We start from the raw sequence: 27,433 nt of genomic DNA, 5'->3' as shown, positions 1-27,433 counted from the left end.
GAGGAGCGAAGAAGAACCTTCTGTTGCGTTTCTTCTCCCTCAAGAGGGTCTCTGACTTTTACCACCATACGTATACATAGTAACCACCACAATACAGGAGCTCGCGAGCGTAGCCTATATATTTGGCATGTGCTATTCATTTAGCAGAAGCTTTTTTTCGTTACATTTTCTTCCGCTTCATATTATCCTTTGGCTTTTTTATTTGTATGTGTGTGTTTATTGTTGTGAATATTTGGTGTTACATTGCCCCAAAAGCGATTTAGAGGACAGAAGAGGTTTCAGGACTAACCTGGTATAACATTTGAAAATAGAAATGCTAATAATAGGCCTAAATATTATAAAATGTTTACATAAGTGTATTTATAAATATTTTAATTAAAATATATATAAATAAATATTCTATAAACAAAAAAGTATCTCGTTTACTTACTCTTTGTCTCTGAAGCATCCTGACCACAATCATGTTTTCTAGTAGCCTGTGTTGTTCTGTGGCTTAGCCACATCCCAAATGTGAGCTCAAGCCTTTGAAAATAACCGTTTGTTAAACTGTTTTCAGTTTTCATACACAATTACAAAATTAGATTCAACTTATGATAACTATGCTCTTAGTATACCGTTATAACTAATGAGAATTCACTGATGTTGTTAGAATTGCTGCCTACATGGTAGGCTAATAAGTTTGACATTGTGCTCAGTGAACTTTATGTCCATTTTTCAAACAGCCTGAGGGATTTTTTTTCATAATAGCAGGCCAACCTGAAGGAATTAGCTACTACTTAACTTCTACCCCATGTTTTTGCCCCTACAAGAGGAAACAGTGTTATGGGTTATGTCTACAAAATATGGAATACATAGAGACTTCCTATAGCCTACTACTTAATTTATAGCCAATCTTCCATTTCCTGGCATACCATACTCTGAGAGAACTTGCTTATACACAGTCAGAACATGCCCGGGATACAAACATGTTGAAACCTGCCATGTGTGAGGACTTAGAAGAGTATGTCTTCAGCCACATGCTATTTCAGTAAGAAGATGGTGTCATAGCTTCACAATTCCCCGACAACCAAGAGGCCTTGGCTAAATGCAGACATTTGCTTCCTTATGCATGATGCATTGCCTACATAGAGCCACTCTGCTGTGGATAAGTAAGAGAGTCATCCACCTGGCCCTCTCACTCTTGCATAAAAAAGACACTTTTGTCATAATGCTGTTCACAGACTTCGGTTCTTTATTCAACACCATCCTACTGTACACATTTACTATGCTCCATAACTGTACTTAACACTATCTGAAACTGGATCCTTGATATCCTGACTAACAGAAAGTGTTCCTCTCACATAACACTAGAGGTCCTCAAAACTGTGTTCTCAGCCCATAATTGGATGTTACAGTACTGTATGTTCTGAAGTTTGTGAGAGACCTTGGGCTGCACTGCAAAGCCAACAATTTCTTAATGTAAAACAAAAGGAATGATTGAGGCCACTCCCTCCAGTTTTCCTCAAATTTCCTTCTCCTGTAACAACACCTCTTTAGTGAAGAAGGCCCAGCAAGAACTTCTCTTTCTAGAGAAACTCAAAAAGACTAGAATGTGATGATTATCTATTAGGCTCACTTGTCCATAAACTGTCTGCATTTGATATTGTTATTGTCTGTATATGGTAGCTCTATCATTTATTTATTTATTTATTTATTTATTCATTCATTTGACATTCAACAATAACCTATTTATGCTGTCTCTGCTATCATTACCAGTGGGTAGAAATCATTTACAGTGTCAACTTACAATGTTAATATTTTTCAGATAACATTTTAATAACTAATTTAGAAAACAACATGTTTTTTTCTTTCTTACACAGTATAAATAGATCTTTATAAATTAAAATATCTGTTTTTTTATATTTTAGTGGGGCCTCATATTTGGGAATCCTTGGTATAATATAGACTAGTTTAATCACCATGATATCAAAATTGACTACACACATTTGTTTCTGTTATATTGCAGTATTTATTATAAATGATTTATCCATGCATTATTATTAGGCTATTATTATTTTATTATTATTCAAATTCATGTTCCCTTGTAATCTTTAATCAAAATAACTTCCAACGATATCTCTTCTCTGATGATGTGCAACCTGTCAATCACATGAGACAGTATAGTATAGAGTATAGAAAGTATAGTATAGAACACAACAATGTACAACACAGTATAGAAAACAACAATGGTCCAATCAACACCAGATGGACAAAATCAAGTCCCGTCCTTCATTTTTTCTTGTTGAAGAAGCTGTTTTACTTGGACGTCACAGTAGAGAAGAAAAGACTATCGTCAGTTTCATGCAGACTTTACAAACCTGTGATATGTTATAGTAGTTATGTAGGCTATTGTTATTTTATACATATTATGATATAATAGGATAGTTTCTGTGACAGATATTCACTGCCTTTGAAGGGATAACAATTCATTAGTAGGGCTGGGTATCGATTCAAATGTTCCGATTCGATTTCGATTCGCAAGCTCTCAAATCGATTCGATTCTCGATTTGATTTTCGATTCTCGATTCAATTTCAATTAAACTCAATGAATATAGATTTAATTCAAATAGCCTACTATATTTATACAAAAGAACAGTGAACATGAGTTTACAAGTGGGTAATTAAAAAGAAATTAAGAGCCACAAACCAGTATATTAAACTCTTTTTATTTTAGGTACACTTGGGTACATTAAAACAGAACCCATCTCTATATTTCAAATGCATACAATTATGTTAAATACAATACAATTTTGTTTTTATGGATATTTTGATACACTTATTCTAAAACATAAAAAGGATATTGGATGATTTTCAGCAATTTTCAGTAAAGGACAAGCATTTCTTGCGATTTAGCCGATTGTCATTCAGACTCTGTCCGTTTTTATGGAGGCTTTTTCCTCCAGGGGCGTCTGAGCTTTGATTCATGCCCCGGATGATGCATTATATTTCGTCACTATCTCTGTTATTTGCGTGCCTCCCTTAAATGCGATTGCCATTCGATTTTATCTTAATGACAGGCATATATGCGATACCGGGCAGGATCAACTGGAAATCCCTGGGGGGAAAAAAATCGATTCTTGGCCTTGCGAAACGATTTTGAATCGACCACTTTTTAAAAAACGATTAATCGAAAAATCAATTTTTTTTGCCCAGCCCTATTCATTAGGCTATATGAAGCATTCAAGGTCTTATCATACATACAGTTGAACAGTTTTCTTGTTACTTCCTGTTACTTTGTATAGTTTATAGGTCAACAACATTGAGGTAAAATCATGCATGAAGATTGCAAACTTGTGTATAACATTAGAATTTGCAGCTATGAATACAGTATTTTTCCATTACAGTCATAACATTGACTAGCTTTAGGCTTCATAACATTATATCACAAATTATGGCTGGTATCTCTAGCAGCATACCATATGATCTGTCCATGACATCATATCCCGTTCATTCCTTCCTACGAGGGCGGGGTCTACGGTTAACGACATCATTTCCTGTTCATTTGCATGTCCTGAGGGTGGGGTTTATGGCAGCAGTAGCGACAGCTTCAGGGGAACTATAGGGTGTATGACTCGGAACAGGCGATTAATGCGTTCCACAAGATAACAGAAGAGTCTGTGGAGGACAAAGTCACCGAGGTAACGTGCATTTATGTATGTCCTGTCATGTTATGTTTTGCTCGTTTTTGAATTCTAGAATGATCTACTACTCCAGCTTTTGTTACTGTTCGTCAGACAGTTATTAGAAGTCCATCTGTGCATATTTCACTCATTATGAAAAATGTCATTTGAATAAGACATAACCGTTATAATTGTTGCGCTAGTTCGACCCAGCTGATGACTGATCACGCGAGACGGGCGTTTTCGCGGATGTTGCGCGTTTGATCAATGTGGAGGTTTATTTTCTAAGCGCCAAGGTTTATGTTCTGCTTACAGTGTACGTGTATGAATCAAAGATTCACTTTCAGTGAATAGAGCACAGCCTTACATTGCTTTTCTTTTTCAGCAAATAGCGTAAAATTAGGTGCTAAAACGTCAAAATATCACTCGTTAACCTCACTGGTCAAAATTAAATATTATATGACATCTTATTTTCTGTTCGTTTTCTCTATTGGACTCTCTTACAAGAACTGAAACATACCTAAACCCTATATACATTAAACACATACAATTAACGTGTGTTTTTATTAAGAACTTTATTTATCATATCAAATGCATAATGAAGCTGTCATTCAGAAGGGACTTGATGTTTGGGACCAAATATTAGGCTTGTTTATAGTTATTGCTAAACTTTTATTTCCCATAAGTAAAAAAATAAAAATAATATAAACCTAAATTATTTTTGTATTGTGGCTGTTTTACTCTTGGATGCCGTTGAAAACTTTTGACGTGAAACAGTAGTTATTGTTTTATTGGACAATAAATTATATATTTTTTGGACAGCAAAGTGTTCATGGAATGTGTCACTCCCATTTGTGTGAAAAGTGTTCATTTTTCTACTCATTACTCTTTCAGGGTCTTCTGAGTCTCTTATATTCACCTAAATAATATCTATTGGTAAAAGTTTAGCACATACGGTTCTCCCTTTTTTGCATGTCAACTGTTTCCTTTGTTTACACAAAACAATCCAGCTTTGAATCGTTTTGACTTTTACAACCCCATTTTAGTTTAGTAAACCATATTGCTTTTTTGACCGTTAGTAATAGATGGCTGTAAAGATGTAGGCTATTACTGTCTCCTTAGTAGTTTGATTATTAGATTCAGATGTCCTTGTATCCAGCATACATATTAACCTTGAAAGCAAGCCTGCATTAATGCTATCTTATGCATAATCTGTTATGTCAGCTACTTTGGTTTGTTTTTATTTTAAATTCTGAGTGGTCCCAGTTTTTACTAGTCACCAAGATCATGATCTGCCGATTGCCGATCACAGAATGGCAAGGGAATGGGAATCTTTTATCTATAATCTTGCAGAGTTTGCACCATTTGTAGAAATGAAACTAACTCTAAATTAACTGTATTGAGAAAAAAAAAACTGTAGAAATAGGCTAGAGTCAAGATCTTGAAGAACCACCAAGTGTTTATTTTAGAAAATTAGATAACTTAAGGCTACTGTAGGCCATCTTTCCCAAATAAATGTAAATAATAAATGTATATAATTATCTCACCTAAATATTTGATCATGCAGTGCATTTTTGTTTTTAAAGACAATTTTTCAGGTAGGTCTAACATTAGTATTGAGGTAAGAAATACTAAAGACATTTAATAAGAAATCAAATGTAAATTAATATTGGTCTTCCCTGAATAAATTAAATTAGATAAATCCTTACACTCAAGGTTGCAAAAGTTAGTCATTCAAGAGCAGTGAGTGTCATAAAGGTTCATCAAACAACACAAGACAAAGAGAAACTCAGAGACAGCAGCAATTTATTCGACAGCTGTCACTTTAAGATAGCCTGACGTCGTCATACTCAATTCTAGTCAGAATTTGAGTCTGATACTGCTCCGTTGGGCTGTGATTATGGGGCGTGTTTCAACCGAATCAGGAAAGACCTCAATTGGATAGACCTACAACTACAACCAATCAGAGCAACGCATAACGTTAGTTGTCAAATGTCAACAGAACTCAACTGCACTGTGTTGCCAAGTTCGCGGGTTGAAGCGACCCCAATTATGTGATATACAGACCCAGGAATGCGAATTTTAGCAGGCAGCCCTGCCAAAATAACACATATTTTACCCCAAATAAAATGCCTTTTTTCCCGGAGAACCCCCCCTGGAAAGCTATTGGGCTTGTTTTTGGCTAGTTTTGAGTAACGTTAGCAATTGGGCGGGTTTTGTTGTAAAAACTTGGCAACCCTGTCTGCACGCACGCTGGAATAAGTAACGTTAGAAGAAAAAGATGAGTGTAAACGATCTTTGCCGGTGTTGTAAAAAAAGAATTTAAGGATACACGGAGTACTTACCGACACGATCATAATTTCTGAGAGAAATAGTAAAGGTGAATGCATATACGAACAAGTTCTCCGTTTAGGATTAGAACAAATTCAACCCAAGGTGGATGATTACGTTACTGTTTATCATCTGTCCATCATCGTCTAAAGCCCCTTCCTGACAATTTCATTGGTCCGAACAGTTTCTGTTCAGGCATAATTACTTCACTACGGATCAAGTCCAGACCGAACTGCCCGAGATAAAATGTTGTGGGCGGGGCTAAGTTCGGCTGGCATCCAGGCTAACTTTAAGAGCGAACACGGTTACAGTTACATGCAGTTGCACAAACGTTCACTCGCGAGTCACAGCGGGGTTTACGTGCACACTCGTCAAGACGGTAATTTAGTACATACATTTGTGTGTATCTGACCATTTCAGCGCAATTTGTACTTGCAAGCTTTTTGTGAGATGGCCTGTGTGTGTGTGTGCGAGCGCTCACGGTCTGGAGAGCGCGCGAGTGCTGAGCGGTTTGAACACTGGCAAGACTTAAAAATAAATGCAAATGATAAACTTTAGTGACGATGCGACACTGCCTCGATTGTGCAAGTGGCAAATCCTGTGTCAACTGTGCATCTCGACTTTAGTGCAGATGCGATGCGCTGATGTGAAGCCATTTGAGCATTTTGAGGGAAAGAGAGAGCGCGCGCACTCTGTGATTCACTCGCGCTGTTTGTGAACTTACGTCTCACAGAAAGTTTTCAAATGACTGAGTAAGTTATTTAATATAGAAATATGAATTTTACCTCACCTTCAGCATTATAATTATTTTACCCGCGCCGGAAAGAGAATGAGACGGTGTCGCTGCATATCATGCCCTAGCTCTCACGGCAGGCACAGGGTTTTATGTGTCGTCAGCATGAGATCGGTTCATGAGATCGGCCTTTTTATTGACTGCCGATCAATCATCCCAAAGAGATTATCGGCAGATAGAGATCGGTTGCCGATCAATCGGAGCACCCCTAGTATGGGCACTTCTCCCGGATGAGGGTGTGCGCACATCAACCAAAGCGAGAATAAGAGCGCGGCCTTCAACAAACTTGGTTTGGGTTTCGGAAGCCGTCGGCAGTGCTGTCATTTTGTTATTAGACCACGAAATCTACAATATCACCTAAAGAAGTGTGTTTTTGGTTGTTCTGCAAGTGTGTTTGTTTGTTCCCATGAGTCGAAACCGCAGGCGGTGAGTGAAACTTCATCAAAGTCTGTTTTGTTGGCAATCGGCGCGTAAGTGCATATAATGTAAACAGCACGAACGTATATTGAATCGGAAGTTATCCAGGGATAATGCCATGATGTATTGTGTGTGTGTTCTCGTGACTCTTTAGCTCCACCCACAGCATGCCTTCACGAGTTTACCGGTTTTCGGAAAGAATAGGTACAGCGTATCTGTCTTTTATAAATATGATAAAACTAAAGACTCTTTGGAGATATGAAGGATGCAATACTACTCTATAGGTACTCAAGATTAACATGAGACTGGCAGAGACTGGCAGAAACTGTGTTATGTATGTACCCTTTAATAAACAGCAATATAAAAAAATTTATTATAAATTCTTGTGCTGTGCCACACATTGAAATAACAGTTTCTCCTTAGGTTGATGGGGTTTGTTCAACAGGTTTTTATTTATCTTTTTATTTATCTTTTAGGTGGCTTGCACTTGAATTGGCTAGTTTGAAACAAGTCAAGCCTCTGGGTTCAACACACAATGACCTTTTTGTAGCTTTGCTATTTATTTTCAGTACTTTGCGGCAGACAAAATCTGTCTTTTGGTGTGACGTCTGAACTGATGTTTCCTTAAGTTAGTTAACTATTTACAAGTTTTCTGCATTAATTCGATCGGTAAATCATATCCAGGTGTCTGTGAAGCACTGTACTTGAGCAGGTTTTGAGTTAGAAAGATTTTGAGTCTTTGTTCCCTGTAGTCATGTCGTATCATTAAAATCTGCACACATATGTTCACTTGTACATTTGTACTATTTACTTTTATATCTGAATTTCATTTATTAATACATTTGCCATCAGGTATTTCTCAGAGCTGAACTGCAAAAAAAGTGCTTTGAAAAAGAAAAAAGAAAGTGGGTCATTGTAAAAATGTTCACTAAATTAATCAAAAAGGAACACAAGTCTGTGTTTTTGGTGTTGTTGTTGTTGTCGTCTTGGTGTTGTTGAATGCGTAGAGGCGTATTGCTGAGGTTGTGGGGGTATTTAAGAAAAAAATAGGTTAAGAAAGACTAGATTAGATTTTGAGAATGGCTGTAGATTAAGCATACTTTTGGAATATTCATTGTTTTGTCAGTAATCACCTGGTCAGACGCTTTAAAAAAAAAATGTTCCTCAACAAAATATCCCACTTTAACAGGGAAATCATGCGTCTCTACTCAGTTTATGAATAGGATCAAGTTTAAAACTTAATAGGATTAAACCTAATTGTAGACGATTGAGTGAACATTCCCGCTATCTATGTCATGTTGATGTTGACCCTGTAGAATTTCATCAGATTACTGGTGAATACATGGGCCAAAAAGTTGAATCATTCATTGAATACCCCTCTTTGTTATATGAGGCATAGATTAGGTTTTATTTATAATATTGTATTTAAATATCCTCTTTGCAGGCATATAGGGCTGAGGATTGCCAAATTAATTTATTTATTTATTGGCATAACCTGGTCATCTAGAATTTTTCTTGGTGAGCTCAACCACAATTATAACTGAGATAAAAAACAAAAATAAACAAAAAAACATTACAAATATCCCAAGCGTTACAAAGAATGGAATACTGATGCATAAATACCAGAAGAGTAAGAACATGAACAATCCTACAATAAGTGCTGTTTAAAAAACGTGCAGACTTGCTGAAGGAAGCCTGCCTGAAGGAAGAGGAGTTACAAAATGTCTAGCTGGGTGTGTGGGATCTCTAAGAATTGATCACAATACCTCAAATTATGCAATCTTTCAAGTTTGTGGTTGGCAAGATTTGTTATGCTCCCCAATGCTGCATTTGTTTTAAAACCGTTCTATTGTGAAATATTATTACAATTTAAAATGACTGTTTTCTATTTTAAAATGTAATTAATTCCTGTGATGGCAAAGCTGAATTTTATTGCTGATTAGGTACACAAGAAACATTTCTTATTATTATATCAATGTTGAATATAGTTGTTAAAAAAAACAGCATTGTTAATGTTTTAGAGCTGTGCCCCCCCCCCCCCCCCCCCCCCCTGAAAAATGTCCTCTGTGATAATTGCACTCTGAGGTGAATCAAGGTAATTTTTGAAGAAACCCTGCTAAGTTTATGAATGTCATCAGTTTCCCTTAGATTTGTTTCTCTTTTACCATGCCATGTGATCTTCTGAAACGTTGGATAAAGGGCAAGTTCTGCTTTTTATTACAGGCCGTCTCATACAGCATCATCAGTATGTTCTGTGCACTTCCTCAAAGGCAAGAGGTGCTGATTTGCCACATTTCCCAACAGGTATTGAATACTAGGTTAAAGGGATAGTTTACTCAACAATGAAAATTCTGTCATTAATGAATCACCCTCATGTCGTTCCAAATCCGTAAGACCTTCGTTCATCTTCGGAACAAAAAATTAAGATATTTTTGAAATCCGAGAGCTCTCTGACCCCTCCATAGACAGCTGTTTAATTAACACTTTCAAGGCCCAGAAAGGTAGTTGTTAAAATTTGTTAAAATAGTCCATGTGACTCCAGTGGTTCAACCTTATTTTATGAAGCGACGAGAATACTTTTTGTGTGCAAAACAACAACTACAAAAATAGCGACTTTATTTAACAAGTTCGTTCTAGCCTGTGTCAGTCTCCTACACAGTTTCTGTTGTAAATAGTGCAGTGCTTTCGAGTTCCACTGTAGCCGATACTGTTCACGTGATCACCACGACGCATGCGCGGGAGATCCAACATAAACAGCGTAGGAGACTGGCACAGGCCAGAATGAAATTGTTGAATAAAGTCAGTTTGTTTGTTTGTTTGTTTTTGCGCACAAAAAGTATTCTCGTCGCTTCATTAAATGAAGGTTGAACCACTGCAGTCACATGGACTATTTTAACAATGTTTTTACCTTTCTGGGCCTTGAAAGTGTTAGTTAAATAGCTGTCTATGGAGGGGTCAGAGAGCTCTCGGATTTCATCAAAAATATCTTCATTTGTGTTGCGAAGATGAACAAAGTTCTTATGGGTTTGGAATGACATGAGGGTGAGTAATAAATGACAGAATTTTCATTTTTGGGTGAACAACCCTTTAAGGTAATGCAGATCTTCTCAGTTATAGAAATATATTTCACAGATTTTTTTTACTCACCATCATGTTGTTCCAAATTTGAATTTCTTTCTTTTTTTCTGCGGAACACAAAATTACATTTTGAAGAATTTTATATTGAAAATAAGGGCTGGAATATTCTATATAATTTCTTCTTTTGTGTTCTACAGAAGTCTGAAATAACATGAGGATGAGTTGAACATGAGGTTGAACAATTATTATTATTATTATTTTATCTTTATCTGTAATCTGACCTTTAATTTGTGACAGGACTCTTTATAATTCATTATTCCTGTGTAATCTGGATTGCAGAAGGTCATGAACTAGTCATACCAGTGGGGAATGTGAAGCCAGCAGTTAGTTCAGTAATTTGTCTCTTGGTTTTGACTTTGTGCTGCTAAATGCTCCCAGATGGGATGTTTCTCTTGCCCTGCATACCCCTTGAGAGCCCAATGGAGTCTGTCTCTGAGTATGTGATTAAAAGGGTTTGAGATAAACACAGGGATCTGATCTGCTCTGTGGTTAGCTCCAGCTTTAATGGGATTTGTGCAGTAGAATATTTTGCAGTAGAATATTGTAATATATTGCTGTTGATTTCTTTTAAACCTTTTTATATACAGTATTACTTATAATTAGAGGTCAATCAGTAATGCCTTGTAACATTTTCTCATAAACAGTAACTTATAAAAATAATTTAATACTAGTCGTCACCATTTTCTCACATTTCTGTTCCCAGTTGAGTTGCATAAGGTTTTACCTGTAATTTATTTGAATGGAAAGTTCCTCATGTTTGCCTAACAACTAAGCAGATTGTTTTCCCTCCCTCTAAGTGAAATGGAGAGATACTTGAGATGGTTTATTTCACTTGCTCTTGAGAATGTTTTCACTGGCTCAGTGCTGTTGAAGTTTTACTTGGTTATTCATATTATAGTGTGAAAATATTATCCAATAGCTACGCGTAAAGCTCGTCCATGCCTGTGCTGTATAACAACATGGCTGTACGTTCCCAGTTCATCACCATAGCCTTTATATATCTGAATGAAGCCTCTGTGTCCCAGCTATGGTTAGTATTCAGCAGAGATGCTCACCTTGAGTGTGAGGGAGAAACAAGCTCCTCAGGCGACTGATCCTTTGCTTTTCTGCACATTCACACGTAGCACATTTTTGTAGTTCATTCATAAATGGTCAAATCTGGCATTTCATATCAGCAATCTTATTTGAGACGATTTTATGTCCATACAAAGAAACATTCTTTTAAACATAATGAATGCCTGGAGGACTTGAACTGTCCACACATGCTTTTGGAGCCACTATAGTTCATATAATGCTCTTTCAACATGGCATGTTTTTCTATAGCTAATTTTGTTTTTAGAATCAAAGAAAAGGCAATAAAATAAGGTCTTGATATTGATGGGAGTCTGCTTTATCTGCTTTTACTGATAAAAGAGATGAGGCTTTTAAATATGTTGATCTGTGGTGCTCATTTAGGAGATGCAGGGCGATTTTGAAACAAGATTAAGAGAGATAAAGACAAGAGTGGTAGCTGTCAATGTAATCTGCCAATACAGCCTTCTACATATAGTACTGTAATTAGGAAGGCATTGAGGAAGGTCACCTTTATCTTGAATTCAGTGTTGTTGTTTTCCAATACAGATACAAAAACATCTGATCATAAATTGACCAATTTAATATTTACAATGTACACTCACCTAAAGGATTATTAGGAACACCTGTTCAATTTCTCATTAATGCAATTATCTAATCAACCAATCACATGGCAGTTGCTTCAATGCATTTAGGGGTGTGGTCCTGGTCAAGACAATCTCCTGAACTCCAAACAAAGAAAGGTGATTTTGCCCATACAATTTTGAGCGTGGCATGGTTGTTGGTGCCAGACGGGCCGATTTGAGTATTTCACAATCTGCTCAGTTACTGGGATTTTCACGAACAACCATTTCTAGGGTTTACAAAGAATGGTGTGAAAAGGGAAAAACATCCAGTATGCGGCAGTCCTGTGGGCGAAAATGCCTTGTTGATGCTAGAGGTCAGAGGAGAATGGGCCGACTGATTCAAGCTAATAGAAGAGCAACTTTGACTGAAATAACCACTCGTTACAACCGAGGTATGCAGCAAAGCATTTGTGAAGCCACAACACGCACAACCTTGAGGCGGATGGGCTACAACAGCAGAAGACCCCACCGGGTACCACTCATCTCCTCTACAAATAGGAAAAAGAGGCTACAATTTGCACAAGCTCACCAAAATTGGACAGTTGAAGACTGGAAAAATGTTGCCTGGTCTGATGAGTCTCGATTTCTGTTGAGACATTCAGATGGTAGAGTCAGAATTTGGTGTAAACAGAATGAGAACATAGATCCATCATGCCTTGTTACCACTGTGCAGGCTGGTGGTGGTGGTGTAATGGTGTGGGGGATGTTTTCTTGGCACACTTTAGGCCCCTTAGTGCCAATTGGGAATTGTTTAAATGCAACGGCCTACTTGAGCATTGTTTCTGACCATGTCCATCCCTTTATGACCACCATGTACCCATCCTCTGATGGCTACTTCCAGCAGGATAATCATTTCAAATTGGTTTCTTGAACATGACAATGAGTTCACTGTATTAAAATGGCCCCCACAGTCACCAGATCTCAACCCAATAGAGCATCTTTGGGATGTGGTGGAATGGGAGCTTCGTGCCCTGGATGTGCATCCCACAAATCTCCATCAACTGCAAGATGCTATCCTATCAATATGGGCCAACATTTCTAAAGAATGCTTTCAGCACCTTGTTGAATCAATGCCACGTAGAATTAAGGCAATTCTGAATTAGTATGGTGTTCCTAATAATCCTTTAGGTGAGTGTATGTAGATCGGGGAGTGGGCAGGCATGTTTGAGGGAAGTGAGTGGTGCAATGGGATCTTTAAATTATACACCGTCCATTTGTCCAAATACCAACCTTAGGCTCATTGAAAAAAGGATATTACACATTTTACAGCAATATTACACATTGCTTCTTGCATGTTTCACAACACTTTCAAAGCGAACTGTCCAGTGAGTGACGCTAAAAGCGCATTCAGTTTTATCCCAAACTGATGAATGTGATTCTGTCAGTGCTATAAAGTATTTTGTTGGTTTTTGTATGCATCACCGCAATTTGGAAATGAAAAGTTCCGGTAAGTGGAGCGAAAAGGTTAATGGTCTATAAAAATAAACTAAACCCAAATAGGGGATGCAATGAAATGAAAGTTCTGGACAGAAGTGGAAAATACAGGATGCACTGAAAATAAATAATAAACTAATAATCAATTTATTATTCAAATGTATTTTATAATCAACACTTAAATCGCTAAAACTGTTGTACAAACATTTCAATTGCACCATTTTTATATCAACTTTTTAATAACAGAATTGTTTCTACTCCAGTTTGTTGGTTCAAACATCCATTAAATAATGAAGACATCACTTTTAAGTAAAAATATCATGAATATGTAATACAGTGCATATATTTAGCAAAATGCTCTTCTCTAGAGTTAATTTTTCTTGCTAACTAATTTTAATTAAGTTTATGAGCATTTGAATAGCTTTCTTGAGGTAAATGTAACATTACGTGACATTTTATAGCCTACAAGCTGTTTTATTGACGTATTTCCCCGGTTGAAACACTGATTGAGAGATAACATGAGACAGGATTCATTTCGGAATCTTTCAACATACCTTCTGCTCTTCACCCATGTTAATATTAAATATTGAATATTATGAATATTAAATATTAAATTGCCATATTAAAAAGCACCTAAACGTCATTTTATTGTTTGAATTTCATAATAAAATCGTCAGAATTTGAAAGTATATTAACTTTAATATTAAAAGCAACAGTGTTTTGGTCATTGATTTCGGCCCTCCAAAACCATTTTGGCCCAGAAAATCGATTTTTTTTTTCGGTAGCTGAAATTCCGGTGCATCCCTAAATCTAATCCAAACACAGGACACCTGTGTGCTCTGCATCACAAGTGCAATTCTGTACCAGATACACTGCTGTCGTGTAATGTTAGAGAGTCAGACTGGTAACCTGAAGGTTCCGGATTCGATTCTGAATAGGCAGGATATGACTGAGGTACCCTTGAGCAAGGCACCTAACCCCAATTGCTCCCTGGGTGCCAAATGGCTGCCCACTTTTCCGGGTGTGTGTGTCCAAGGTGTGTTGCAGTGTGTGTGTTCACTACTCACTACTCCTAATGTGTGCACTTACTTGGATAGGTTAAATGCAGAGGACAAATTCCGTGTAATATGGGTTACCATACTTGGCCTTCACACGTCACTAATAATATTACCAAGCAAGTTTACTACACTAGAAAACCCATTTGGAGAAAATGTGTATGTTTAATAAAACATGCACTTCATCATATGTCATAACATTGTTGCGGTAACAGTTTAGAACCCAGGACCAGTAGTGAAAAATGAAGACCAAGAGTCAGGAGTGCAATTAATTAAAGATAAATTTACTGAAGAATAGTTTGCAGTTTCAAGTCTCACAAGGAGTTCGTAGGCCACGCTCCCCCAGCCTATCGTACATACAGTTTCCCAACTGTTATACTGTTTTCAAGGTCTAGCCACGTCATTACTGCAAGGTGGATGATTCTGATTGGCTCAGAGAAAATGAACAGTCATGGTAAATTTCCACACATTGACAGTTAATCAGGTTCACGTGTCCATATATCACTTGTTGACGCTTTCACCCCGGAATTAGGCATGGAGTGACCTTCCAGATTCTGGAGCAGGCGCCAGCTTGCCCAAAACAACAAGTCCACCCATCTCTTAGGATGCCTGTAATCCACATCCAAAACTGGTCTGTAACACGGAATACAGCGCACATACACAGTCTCTCCAAGGTTGTTGGTGAGCTCTAGTACTGACAAGAAAAAGTTTCCCAAAACATACTGATAACATGCGCTTTCCCTCAGTGACAGGTACAGACAGGCCATATTCATACAATTATTTAGGGTTTCAGTGAAAGGAAATATAAAATGAAAAAAAAAAAAAAATAATAGAATGAAAGACAAATCCATATTTCATCTCTGGAAGCCGGGCTAAGTGAGCAAGCACTGTTACTGCACTCCTGTCGAGTTAGAGGTGTGTGATACCTCCAAAATCCAAACACTATTGACTGAAATCAAGTGTTTTAGTGACACATCACACATCCCTAGGACAGACCCTCAGTCACCACTCAAAGACCAAGCACAAACTTTAGAAAATATTAAGGAAGAAACAATCATTGGTCCGATTGGTTGATCAAAATCATAACTGGAAAGAATCATTAAAAATCATTATAATATAATAGAAAGATAAATATTGATTAAGGCTTTGGTTATAAATTTAATTAGGATATATACAATTATATTGAAGCAGCAGTGGATTTCAGAATCACCTTTCAACATAGTATTATGCACAAAAAAGTCTTTATTAATAACCTGTCCCTGTAATATATATATATTTTTTGGTAACACTTTACAATAAGGTTTCATTAGTTAATGTATTAACTAACATGAACTAACCATGAGAAGTACATTTGTTACTGTATTTGGTAATCTTTGTTAACGTTAGTTAATAAAAATCCAGCTGTTCATGGTTTGCTCATGTTAGTTCACAGTGCATTAACTAATGGTTACACGATTTGAATAATGTATTAGTAAATGTTGAAATGAACATTAACAAAGATAAATAAACACTTTAAAATTGCAGTTCATTATTGGTTCATGTTAACTAATCAACCTTATTGTAAAGTGTTACCTTTTTTTTTCTTTAGTGTTCATTTCAACTGGAAACCGCCTACTTGTATAGTAGGCTATGTTTTTGGAGTTTAGTAATGTAGGTAGAGGTACTTTCCATGAGCCTATATTGTTATATGCAGCAGGACATTAACATAAATGAAACTTTAAATGAACATAATGCTATTTTGTTAGTCCTTTTCAGATTTGTACTAAATAGTTATTACTGTCTTTTTTTGTATTCTAGTATGTGTAACAAGTATGTAGGTGTGTTTATTTGAAAGGCTTCAATACATTTCTATTGATTTTGCTTGATCAAATTTGATTTGTTTTAATCATATTTTAGGACCAGAAAAAGAATCACTTCTTCCTTGAGGTGATCTACTACCCTCTGCTGCACCCTTAACTCTTCTAAGGGCATGTGCATTTCATGAACTTTAGAAAATAGGCATATGATGCAGTTTGGCAAGAAAGTCCCATGAATACATCTGAGAGGACTGGCTCAAATCAATAATCCCTTATGTCAATGGGACTGGTTTTTTATTACTCTGTTGCTAATCTTTTATATTTTTCCATTTCTTTCCCAACCTCTCTGGCTGTTCATATTGCACTATTAGTGAATTTTATCATTACTTTTAGTGCTTTGTTTTATTTTGATACATGCCTCTACTCACACCTGAAAGATCTGATAGAGAGCGCTTTCGGCCTCTCAGATATGTGTCTAGTATATAAAAAAGACATTGTTTGTTTACCCATTCTTCACCGGGGCATTGCTGACCGTTGAATCAGATTATTAACCTGCCTGTATGGCTCATGTTATTTATTTGTACTGTATTTGTTCTCCCCTGCTGTACATTCCTTTTGCGGTCTCTGTTGCAGATGAGAGCTTATCTCTGCTGTCTGTTCCCAGCTGGAACTGGTCTTGAGGGTATAAGAGCGTACAGGGAAAGTATGCAGGGAAGTGAGAGTACGATGTGGAAGGGGAGAGAGGGGGATGTTTGGAGCCCTATCGGGTCTTGGCCCAGTTTTCCCCACTGTTTTTCCCATCAATCTGGGCAGGAAGTTCCATACAAGCCTAGCTTGGTGAAGAAAGTCATCTGGTTTCCTGTAGGTCAGATATTTCCTCTCGCACAGCTTGTCAGAGGATGTTTTTTTTATTATTATTTTGTAAAAACTTTAAGCTTAACGGTAAAGCTGTTGAAATGTTTACTCTGCAATAGATAGCTTGCCTTTAATACCACAAGACTCACAAGTTTATGAGCAGAGTTTGTCAGCTTTCAGCATGATCATTTCACGAGAATAAAATCTTATTGTGGCGGTTGAAAAAATAACAATATTAAAATGAAAAGAGAATTTTTATATAAAATGTTTTATTTTTTGTGCACTACCGTTCAATTTTTTTTTTGTGAAAGTAAAAACTTTTACATGTTACAAAAGTATATATTTTAAATAAATGCTGTACTTATGAACATTGTTCATCAAAGGATGCTGAAAGGAAATGTATCACATTTCCTACAAAAATATTAAGCCGCACAACTTGATAATAATAAGAAATGTTTCTTGAGCATCAAATCAGCATGTTAGAATGATTTAGAATGAAAATATCTTCATTTGAGTTTCGAAGATGAACGAAGCTCTAATGGGTTTCGAACGACATGAGGGAATTATGAGGGAGTAATTAATGACAGAATTTTCATTTTTGGGTGAACTATCCCTTTAATTTGGACAAATTTTGACAGCCCTAGTATATTAATATAAACCTCAGGGTCAGCCTTAGTTTTTGCAAGTCATTAAAACACTAAGTAAAGTCAATTAAAGGTCCCATGGCATGGCATTTTTCTATTATTTTATAATGTTTCCTGAGGTGTACTTATATTGTTAGTATGACTTTTACATCATAAAATGTCATAATTTAGAAATAAAAGGCATTTTTTCTATACTGCTGTTTGCCCTGTGGCTGAATGCCCTGCTTCAAGAGGCGTGTCTGCTGTGAGACTTCAGTAAAAACGCCCACTGTTGTGATTGGCTGACATCTTTGCATTTTAAATGAGCGGAGGGGGCGTGGTTTAACGAGGCACGAGCAGGCTCGAGCTGCTGCCAGAGAGACGATGGACCTGAGTTCACTTCACATCAGTTCTCAGCATGTCTCAGCAAGACTTCTGTTTTCATTTGTACATCCAAACACTGAGAAACTGCCAGCATTCACTCGTTGACAACACATGATCTCTCGAGCGTTTGCATGGGCGTGCCAGATTCTCTGGGTGGAGGAAAGGGAGGAAACCGTTCCTGCTTGGACGTCAAACCAGGAGACTTCAGGATTGGCTCGTCTGGCCTGTCATTTTCTCAAAGGCAGAGAAAGACAGCCAGAACTCGGGTTTACACCGATCAACATTTCTATCCACGTGGGGACAATATTCAGGCTAGGGGAACTCATATTAATGTTGAAAAACCTCATAAAATTAAAATTTCATGCCATGGGACCTTTAAAAGGGGTTTAATATTGTCTTGGTTTGCAACATCAAACCAAGATACATTTATGTATTTGGCGAGTACTTTCATGAAAAAAAGCTGTTTTTCAGTAAGTGTGTTAACTGGGAATTGAACCCATGACTGGGCTGGTAATAACTAATTTTCAGGAACCATAATTAAAATGGCATCACAATTAAGTGGAACAATCACTTCCTGTTAGAAAAGACTGTACAATAAAAAAAGGAACTGCACAAAAGAGGGAAATTTTTTTTTCTTCTGTATCCCAATACCGTACTCAGTCAAGTGTGAACTACTATTGCACTAGATTACACACTACTTTTTAATTTTTGTTACTCATCATAGCAGTTTTTTTTTTTAAATAGTTAAAATGATGATGATAATTTAGCTTGTATTCTGTCCTTTGTTACAATTGTCTGCCGAATGCTTTATCACTGAATGAAGTGTGCCATATGAACTAATGCTGGCCCTGACCCAGTCACCGTCACCTGCTCTTATCGCTGCCTGAGCTCCTGACGTGTGCCGTGATTGTCCCCAGCAGACCTGCAATCAGAGAGGGTGAGGCTGAATAGGTCAGCTTGCCACTCCACTCAAGCAGAGGGCATTACCCTCTCCTGTGCATGAAATCAGTGACCCTCTTCTAAAATGGCATCCATTTAAACAGCTGAAAATGAGAGAATCTGTGCTGCGTGGGAATAGAATCATCGTTGATCTCTGCTCTTCTCCCTCAGCCCTAGAGAGGCTCACTGGGCGACACAGCTGAAGAATGCTCATCGCTTTTAGTGGCACGGCAGCTCCACAGGCCCTACTCACACAGGGGTTTGGTGATGAACGAGTGTACCAGAATTTGGACAGTACTCAGGGAATCCTAATGAATTCCTCCAGCCGGGGGAGGAGGAGGGCCATCATTAATGTTTCAGAAGCTTAAGAAGCATCCATATGTAGGTCATTATATCTGCCATCATTTTAGTATGCCCAGCCCCTGTTTAACCCTGTTTGACTGACATTTTCTGAAACTCTGATGACATTGTGCATGTATTCCACTGTGTTGCACTGCGTTGTCAATTGGATTTTTACCAGTACAATCTTTTAACACTTGTGGGCTATTTTCCTAAGTGTTCCTAATAGAAAGTGCTGCTATCTACAATCAAGCCACTGACCATTGTTTTTGTTACATTATTGAATATATATGTATGTTTGAGGTCAGTAAGATTAAAAAAATAATCTTTCATTACATTTTCATTCAAAACACATAAAATGTATATCAAGTTACAGTAAAGACATTTTAATTGTTACAACTTATTTTGTTTTCAGTAACATAAATGTTACTTTAGCAGCAAATATTTGCTATATATATATATTATATAATTGGATATTATTGGTCAAATAAATGATGATGAGCATTTTGAGTGAATTCTTTCAAAAACATTTAAAAAATATTACAGATTCTAAACTTTTGAACGGATGTGTACAATACATTATGTTGAATGTGCCATTTTTTTTTTCTTGCACCAACATGACTGTAAATGGGACAACACGCATCTTAAATGGACAGCTTTAAATAAGCCTTCGTTAGCAGATTCCTGTGTCTTCCTGCACGGTGCCCTAGTTTCCTATTGAAGCATTTTTTTTTTTTTGGGACCACCAGGAACAATAGCTGGAAGCAGTGGGTCATGTTCCCCTTTCCTCTGCTCAAAAAGACTAGTATGAAACATTCTCCTGTGGTCGTCTTATTATTCTCCTATGGATGGTCTTATGAATCATAACACGATGCAGAAATAGCCCAGCTGTTTGGATTTCAGACCTAATTAAGCCTAATTAGATATCATCCTCATTAATCAGTGGGTCTCCAAAGAAACTGCACCATATAATACACGAATTACACATCTCAATTAATATCACTAATTTGTACACATTATGTACCATATGAAATGGTATTATTTTAAACATGTAAACACAACAAATAATTACCAAGCTTCAGTAATTGGTACACATTTTGTGTCGTTCTAAAATGAGATTTAAAGGGATAGTTCACCCAAAAATGAAATTCTGTCATCATTTACTCACCCTCAAGTTGTTCCAAACCTGTATTAGTTTCTTTGTTCTGCTGAACACAAAAGAAGATATTTTGAAGAATATTTGTAACAAAGCAGATAGAGCAACCACTGACTACCATAGTAAGGAAAAAAAATACTATGGTAGTCAATGGTTGCTCTATCTGCTGTTACAAACATTCTTCAAAATATCTTCTTTTGTGTTCAGCAGAACAAAGAAACTAATACAGGTTTGGAACAACTTGAGGGTGAGTTAATGATGACAGATTTTTCATTTTTGGGTGAACTATCCCTTTAAGTGCTATGTTCAAAAGCAAGCATCACTCTGTTGACGTGATTTTTACACTTTATGGTGTGTACTTTTCCAAGTAATTCATCATGAGTGGTTTATTGTGCTCATCTCATCTGTAGATGTTGTGGATAGGAAAAGTACCCGTGCTGCTCATAAAAATAAATCTAGGACTTTCCTCTCACAATATTTAACTTTCATAAATGGGTGTTTTCCCTGGTGTTGCTTTAGCAAGTGAGGGCCATTGCTACAGATGTCCTGAAGAAGAAAGATGAAAATAAAAAATAGATACCCTTGCAAAAGTATTGTGGCAATACCATGTGATAATGGTCGATATGTTTTTGACAAGTAAATGCAAGCTCCTACTACAGGACTGTAAGACAGTCCCGACCAACAGCGAGAGAAAAAAAAAAAAGTTTTCTCGCATATGATGTTTTATTCTTCTATAATAACTTGCATTGTAGCCTAGGAGCCAATCGGTGTCATCATCGTACAGTCTACATGCATGTCATACCCAAGTTTGTTAAATCCTTGTCACACACACACACTGTGATTTTGTAATGATCTTATAGGATGGCTAAAAGTGTGCAGTCTGTACCAGGTTTAAGACATGTTCCTGGATCAAAATATTTTGTTGATCCTGGAACAACATTCCTGTCCGAAAACATAAACATAACCCTAAACCTAACTCTAACCATAACTTATCCCTAAAATCAGAGGGAAATTGTAGGTGAATAACACTGATGTAGAAGAACACAACCCTGGTTGTAAGCTTAAACTTCACATAAACTGTAAACTCGTCCCTCAAATCTGATCGGTTGATTGGAATTTTGATCCAGGAGGATGTACTTAGTTCTCCAATGTACTTATGTAAACATTTTAATTAATGCGTGGGAAATGTTTTATCTTCCCTTTTAGGTTATTGTGGTATTGCTCATATAGCCTACATGGTAAAAATATATAGTGCTTTTATTGTAAATGTGATATATGAGTGGCAAGAGGAAGCCTCCAAAATAATAATTAGTTTATTCTTACTGGTGCTGGGGCAATAAACCCTTTTTTAATCCAACAGGCTTTTTAGTAATACTAGTAACTTTCTTTAGAATTTGCATCTATTTATGACTCTTTAGGGTGGATTTATTAGGAAACATGCCTTATGGATTACCATTAGTCTGAAAGTTTTATTAAAATATATACTGTTAATTTTAAAATGCTTTGGAACCAGTGTAATAAAATACACGATAAGGCATAACATTATGAGCTAATATTGTGTTGGTCTCCCTTTTGCTGCCATAACAGCCCTGACCCGTCGAGGCATGGACTCCACTAGACCCCTGAAGGTGTCAAACTGGCTCATATCCTTATGCTTGCCCATTTTTCCTGCTTTTAACACATCAACTTTGAGGACAAAATGTTTGCTTGCTGCCTAATATATCCCACCCAATAACAGGTGCCATGATGAAGAGATAATCAGTGTTATTCACTTCACCTCATAATGTTATGCCTGATCGGTGTATATTTGTATTGTATGATTTATGTACCGTGATCCAAATGAAAGTTAAAATGAACTATGCTTGTGTTGATGGTTCAGCTTCTTCATAATAGTTTTGTCTCTCCACAGGTGGTGCCAGCTTGTCTGTAGGCGTCTTGTGGTGTACCTGAGGGAGGCGATTCGATATGGCAGCCAATAAGAGTAAGGGTCAGAGCTCCCTCGCCCTGCACAAGGTCATTATGGTGGGCAGTGGAGGCGTAGGAAAGTCCGCCCTCACACTTCAGTTTATGTATGATGAGGTAAGTCAAGTTAGTCAACAGACCATATGTTGTACAAAGATGCAGGAGACTCTACTTACTCCATAAGTGTGAAAAATAAAAAAAAGTGTGTTGCTACTTGCTAGTCTTCAAGATACTTCAAGATGGTTTATTTACTTTACCAGTGATGTTGGTATTTTTTTCTACTTTAGTTCGTTGAAGATTATGAGCCCACAAAGGCCGACAGCTACAGGAAGAAAGTGGTGTTGGACGGAGAAGAGGTGCAGATTGACATTTTGGACACAGCTGGGCAGGAAGACTACGCGGCCATCCGAGACAACTATTTCCGTAGCGGAGAGGGTTTCCTGTTGGTGTTCTCCATAACAGAGCACGAGTCTTTCACAGCCACAGCAGAATTCAGGTCAGTGGTATTGCACCATTCTAGCTACTTGAATTGTAAGCTTGTGTAATCAGAAAATTGGATCTCCCATTGTGGGCTAGTATAGTCGGAAAATTGGATCAACATTAAATGTATCAGTGCGTGTTTGCAGGGAGCAGATCCTGCGGGTTAAAGCTGAGGAGGATAAGATTCCACTGCTTTTGGTTGGAAATAAGTCGGACCTTGAGGATCGGAGGAAGGTTTCAGTGGACGAGGCCAGAGGAAAAGCAGAAGAGTGGGGTGTGCAGTATGTAGAGACTTCTGCCAAGACACGAGCCAATGTGGACAAGGTAACTTTTGTGACTTCTTCTGAATTTTGATGCTTAATTTCAGTTACATGTACAGTATAACTCAGAGGTTTACATACCCCTTGCAGAATCTGCAAAAATGTTAATGATTTTATCAAAATAAGAGGGATTACTGTATTTTCCGGACAATAAGTTGCTTTGGAGTATAAATCGCATCAGTCAAAAAATGCGTCATGAAGAGGAAAAAAGCATATATAAGTCGCGCTGGAGTATAAGTCGCATTATACTGGACTATAACGCCAGCTTTACACTGCACGCGCAAGCGTTGACAGGGCAGAAGCAGTGCGGAGAGCGGGAGCCCTGCGCGCCCGCCCGCTGTGGATTCACACTGGCAGCGTTTGTCTCGCGCAGCTGAACCTCTCCCGGCAGAGCGTTGTTCAAGCACCCATCTGTGGACTCGTTCCTCCAGCTCTGGCCATCTTGTTTTCAGTCCGCGATTAGCTTTCTTTGTTTTCTTCATTACAGTTAAAGTAACCTCTGCTTTTCGCCAGTCCCTCACAAGTTTCTCACTCACTCCAAACTTTCTTTCTGCTGCTCGATTACCGTTTTCGGCTGCATATTTTACTACCTGCAGTTTGTAATTTGCAGAATAGGATTTTCTTTTTGGGGGGCATTTTGTTTGTGTTCTTTCTCAGTTGACTTTAAGTTAAAGGGTTAGTTCACCCAAAAATTAAAATTCTGTCATTAATTACTTACCCTCATGTCGTTCGACACCCGTAAGACCTCCGTTCATCTTCGGAACACAAATGAAGATATTTTATCTGAAATCCGATGGCTCGGAAAGGCCTCCATTGGCACAATGCACTTTACACTCTCAAGACCTATAAAAGGTACTAAAGACGTCATTACAATCCATCTCACTACAGTGCAGGTTCTACAATAACTTTATAAAGCAGTGAGAATAGTTTTTGTGCGCAAAAAAACCCCTAAATAACGACTTATATAGTGATGACCGATTTCAAAATAATGCATCATGAAGCTTCGAAGCGTTATGAATCAGCGAGTCGAATCATGATTCGGATCGCGTGTCAAACTGCTGAAATACGTGACTTTGGCGATCCAAACCGCTGAATCGACTCACTGATTCATAACGCTTCGAAGCTTCATGATGCATTATTTTGAAATCGGTCATCACTATATAAGTCGTTATTTAGGTTTTTTTTGCGCACAAAAACTATTCTCGCCGCTTTATAAAGTTATTGTAGAACCTGTACTGTAGTGAGATGGATTGTAATGACGTCTTTAGTACCTTTTATAGGTCTTGAGAGTGTGAAGTGCATTGTGCCAATGGAGGCCTTTCCGAGCCATCGGATTTCAGATAAAATATCTTCATTTGTGTTCCGAAGATGAACGGAGGTCTTACGGGTGTCGAACGACATGAGGGTAAGTAATTAATAACAGAATTTTCATTTTTGGATGAACCTTTAATATTTCAGTTAACATTTTTTTTTCAGTTTTCAGTTAATTTTTTCATGGTAGGCTACAGGAGCAGCATTGAGCGCCCTCTCTCGGCTGTAGATGTAGCTAAGTGTTTATTCTTGTCAGTCAGTATGAATTAATTTTGATATATAAGTCGCACCTGACTATAAGTCACAGGACCAGTCAAACGATGAAAAAAAGTGTGACTTATAGTCTGGAAAATACGGTATACAAAATACATGTACATTTTTTTTATTTAGTACTGTCCTGAATAAGATATTTTACATAAAAGATGTTTACATATAGTCCACAAGACAAAAAAAAAAGCTGAATTTATAAAAATGACCCCTTTCAAAAAAATACTGTGTCATTACCTGGATGATCCATGACTGTTTTTATGTTTTGTGATGGTTGTTCTTGAGTCCCTTGTTTGTCCTGAGCAGTTAAACTGCCCAACGTTTTTTAGAAAATCCTTCGGGTCTCGAAAAATCTTCAGTTTTTCAGCATCTTTTGCATATTTGAACCCTTTCCAGCAGTGATTTATGATTTTGAGATCCTTCTTTTCACACTTAATAAAAAGAAAGAAAAAAAAAAGGTTCAAAAATTCACTGATGCTCCAAAAGAAAACTTTTAGAATTTGAAGATCAAGGTAAATTGTACTTAATTTGTCTTCCGGGAAACATGTAAGTATTTTCTGTTGCTTCTGAAGGGCAGTACTAAATGAAAAAAATTTGATATTCAAACAAAATATTAATAATTTGGACGTCTTCATCCCATTCAAACGTTTTTTTCTCCCCCCGGCTCTTAATGCCATTACTTGAAAAACTTGCTTTAATAAAATCCAGTCTGTATTCTGGAATGATAGATGCCTTGAATGCAGAAATATGATGATGGCTGTCATTTACTAAATGAATCAGATCCAATTTTGGATTATTTTATGCATAATGCAGTCAGTGATGGAAGTATTCCATCAACATGTATTCCAGTGCGACCAATTCACACGGCTAGAGCAAAAAGTACATTGTCTTTTTCTCTTTAATTCTACTTGGTTGTTGGTCTTTGTTTAATTTTTATACCTCACTATGATTATTTATACCTCACTATGCAAACTTGCATTTGTTAACAAATTTTTTCACTGGTAGTATTCATTTGTTAATAACAATTTGAACAATAATCTTTTTCTCTTTAATCTTAATTTTTTTAAATAGATTTTTTTTAGCAATGATAATTTTCGTTTTCATATAACCTTGTCATACTGACCAATAACGAACCCTTTGTTTTTCCAAAGGTATTTTTTGATCTAATGAGGGAAGTCCGTGCTAAAAAGATGTCAGAAAATAAGGACAAAAACGGGAAGGGAAAAAATAAGAAGAATAAGAAGAGCTTCAAAGAGCGATGCTGTTTACTTTGAACTACACTTGGACTTTTCCTCACCAAATCTACTTGCAACTCTGTGGGGAAACTCCCTAAGAGCGCTTTTTCTTTATTAAAATAAAAAACTTGATGTGTAAGGTTTTGTACAGGCCAAGGTAAGCCTTTATCACAATGTTTCATTTGCTTACTTCATTTCAAATAACTAGATTGAATGGTATTGCATACATTTTAATGGATGATGACCACTATCTGGCTACTGGTTAAAGAAGGCTGTGGCACTTTAGGACTTTGTCAAATGTGGTTGGCCAACATGCGTCCAACACTAACTATATATTGTCTTTCCCTCCACAGTTTTTAGTAGGCAAAGTTATCTCTTTATTTTATTAGTGCACACCTTTTGAGTATTTTAGTGTTAGGTTTTTATTTTTTAAATCTAACCATTTTTATTTCAACACCTGTTGACACCATCATGGTATAGATAGCAAGAAATGTTTTTGTAGATGAAGATGTCATAGTACTGTGATCTTCAACTTTGAAAACTGGCTATGAATAACGCCATTGAAAAGCACACGTGGTACTGAGGACAGAATGCCGAAGCGTGGATTAATAGCGCCACCTGGTGGTTTAAAAGTATTTATTTCAGGAAGTCCTCATGCCTAACTGCAAGTTACTACAAGTTACTAACCTGTGAACTGATCTGCCTTTATGCTTGTGTTTTATTGAAATATTTTTGTAGAACTTGTTACATTGCCACCACTGTCTTATGAGAAGAATGTATTCTGCGTGAAAATGTGCCAACAAGCATCGTGACTTTGCAGCTTTTCCAGACTGAACATAAGACACGTTTTATTTAGTGTTTGTTTAGCACTCTGATCTTGGAGCTGCGGTTTCACCAGTCATTTAAAACGGCTCTTTTATACAAATATCACCTAACCTAGACTGCAATTTGTATTGTAGTTTTCCACTGCTTTTAGAAGAAAAATGTCAAGTATGTTGCCAAATAAACATTTCCTCCTTTGTATGACTTGTTCTTCACTTCTAAGATTCAAAGAATTTGGTGGTAATCCATCCAGCAAACAGGAAAGGTCATCAATACGTACCTTATATCCTGCATTAGATTAAGGCACAATATGTACGATTTTTGGATTAAAGGGATAGTTCACCCAAAAATCATTTACTCAACCTCAAGTTGTTCCAAACCTGTATTAGTTTCTTTGTTTTGCTGAACACAAAATAAGAT

General features: G+C 37.1%; 1 protein-coding gene across 3 annotated transcripts; it reads left to right on the top strand.

Annotated features, from left to right (window-relative positions):
* The first annotated feature begins 3,540 nt into the window (after positions 1-3,540).
* ralba (v-ral simian leukemia viral oncogene homolog Ba (ras related)) lies at positions 3,541-27,212 on the top strand. 3 transcript variants are annotated; one of them, XM_079822149.1, is made up of 5 exons: positions 3,541-3,677; positions 22,526-22,695; positions 22,866-23,074; positions 23,205-23,382; positions 26,108-27,212. In XM_079822149.1, the coding sequence occupies exons 2-5, from the start codon at positions 22,582-22,584 to the stop codon at positions 26,228-26,230; spliced, it is 624 nt and encodes a 207-aa protein (XP_079678275.1). In that variant the 5' UTR covers positions 3,541-3,677; positions 22,526-22,581; the 3' UTR covers positions 26,231-27,212. The 3 variants fall into 3 exon arrangements, with proteins under 3 accessions (XP_079678275.1, XP_079678277.1, XP_079678276.1); XM_079822151.1 differs by having other exon boundaries at positions 3,574-3,692; XM_079822150.1 differs by lacking the exon at positions 3,541-3,677 and adding an exon at positions 19,293-19,502.
* Positions 27,213-27,433: the final 221 nt, after the last annotated feature.

Source organism: Gobio gobio (assembly GCF_949357685.1).
Source record: "Gobio gobio genome assembly, chromosome: 7".
Lineage (NCBI taxonomy): Eukaryota > Metazoa > Chordata > Actinopteri > Cypriniformes > Gobionidae > Gobio > Gobio gobio.
The sequence above is the reverse complement of the archived record's forward strand: the minus strand, read 5'-3'. Positions and strand labels throughout refer to the sequence as shown.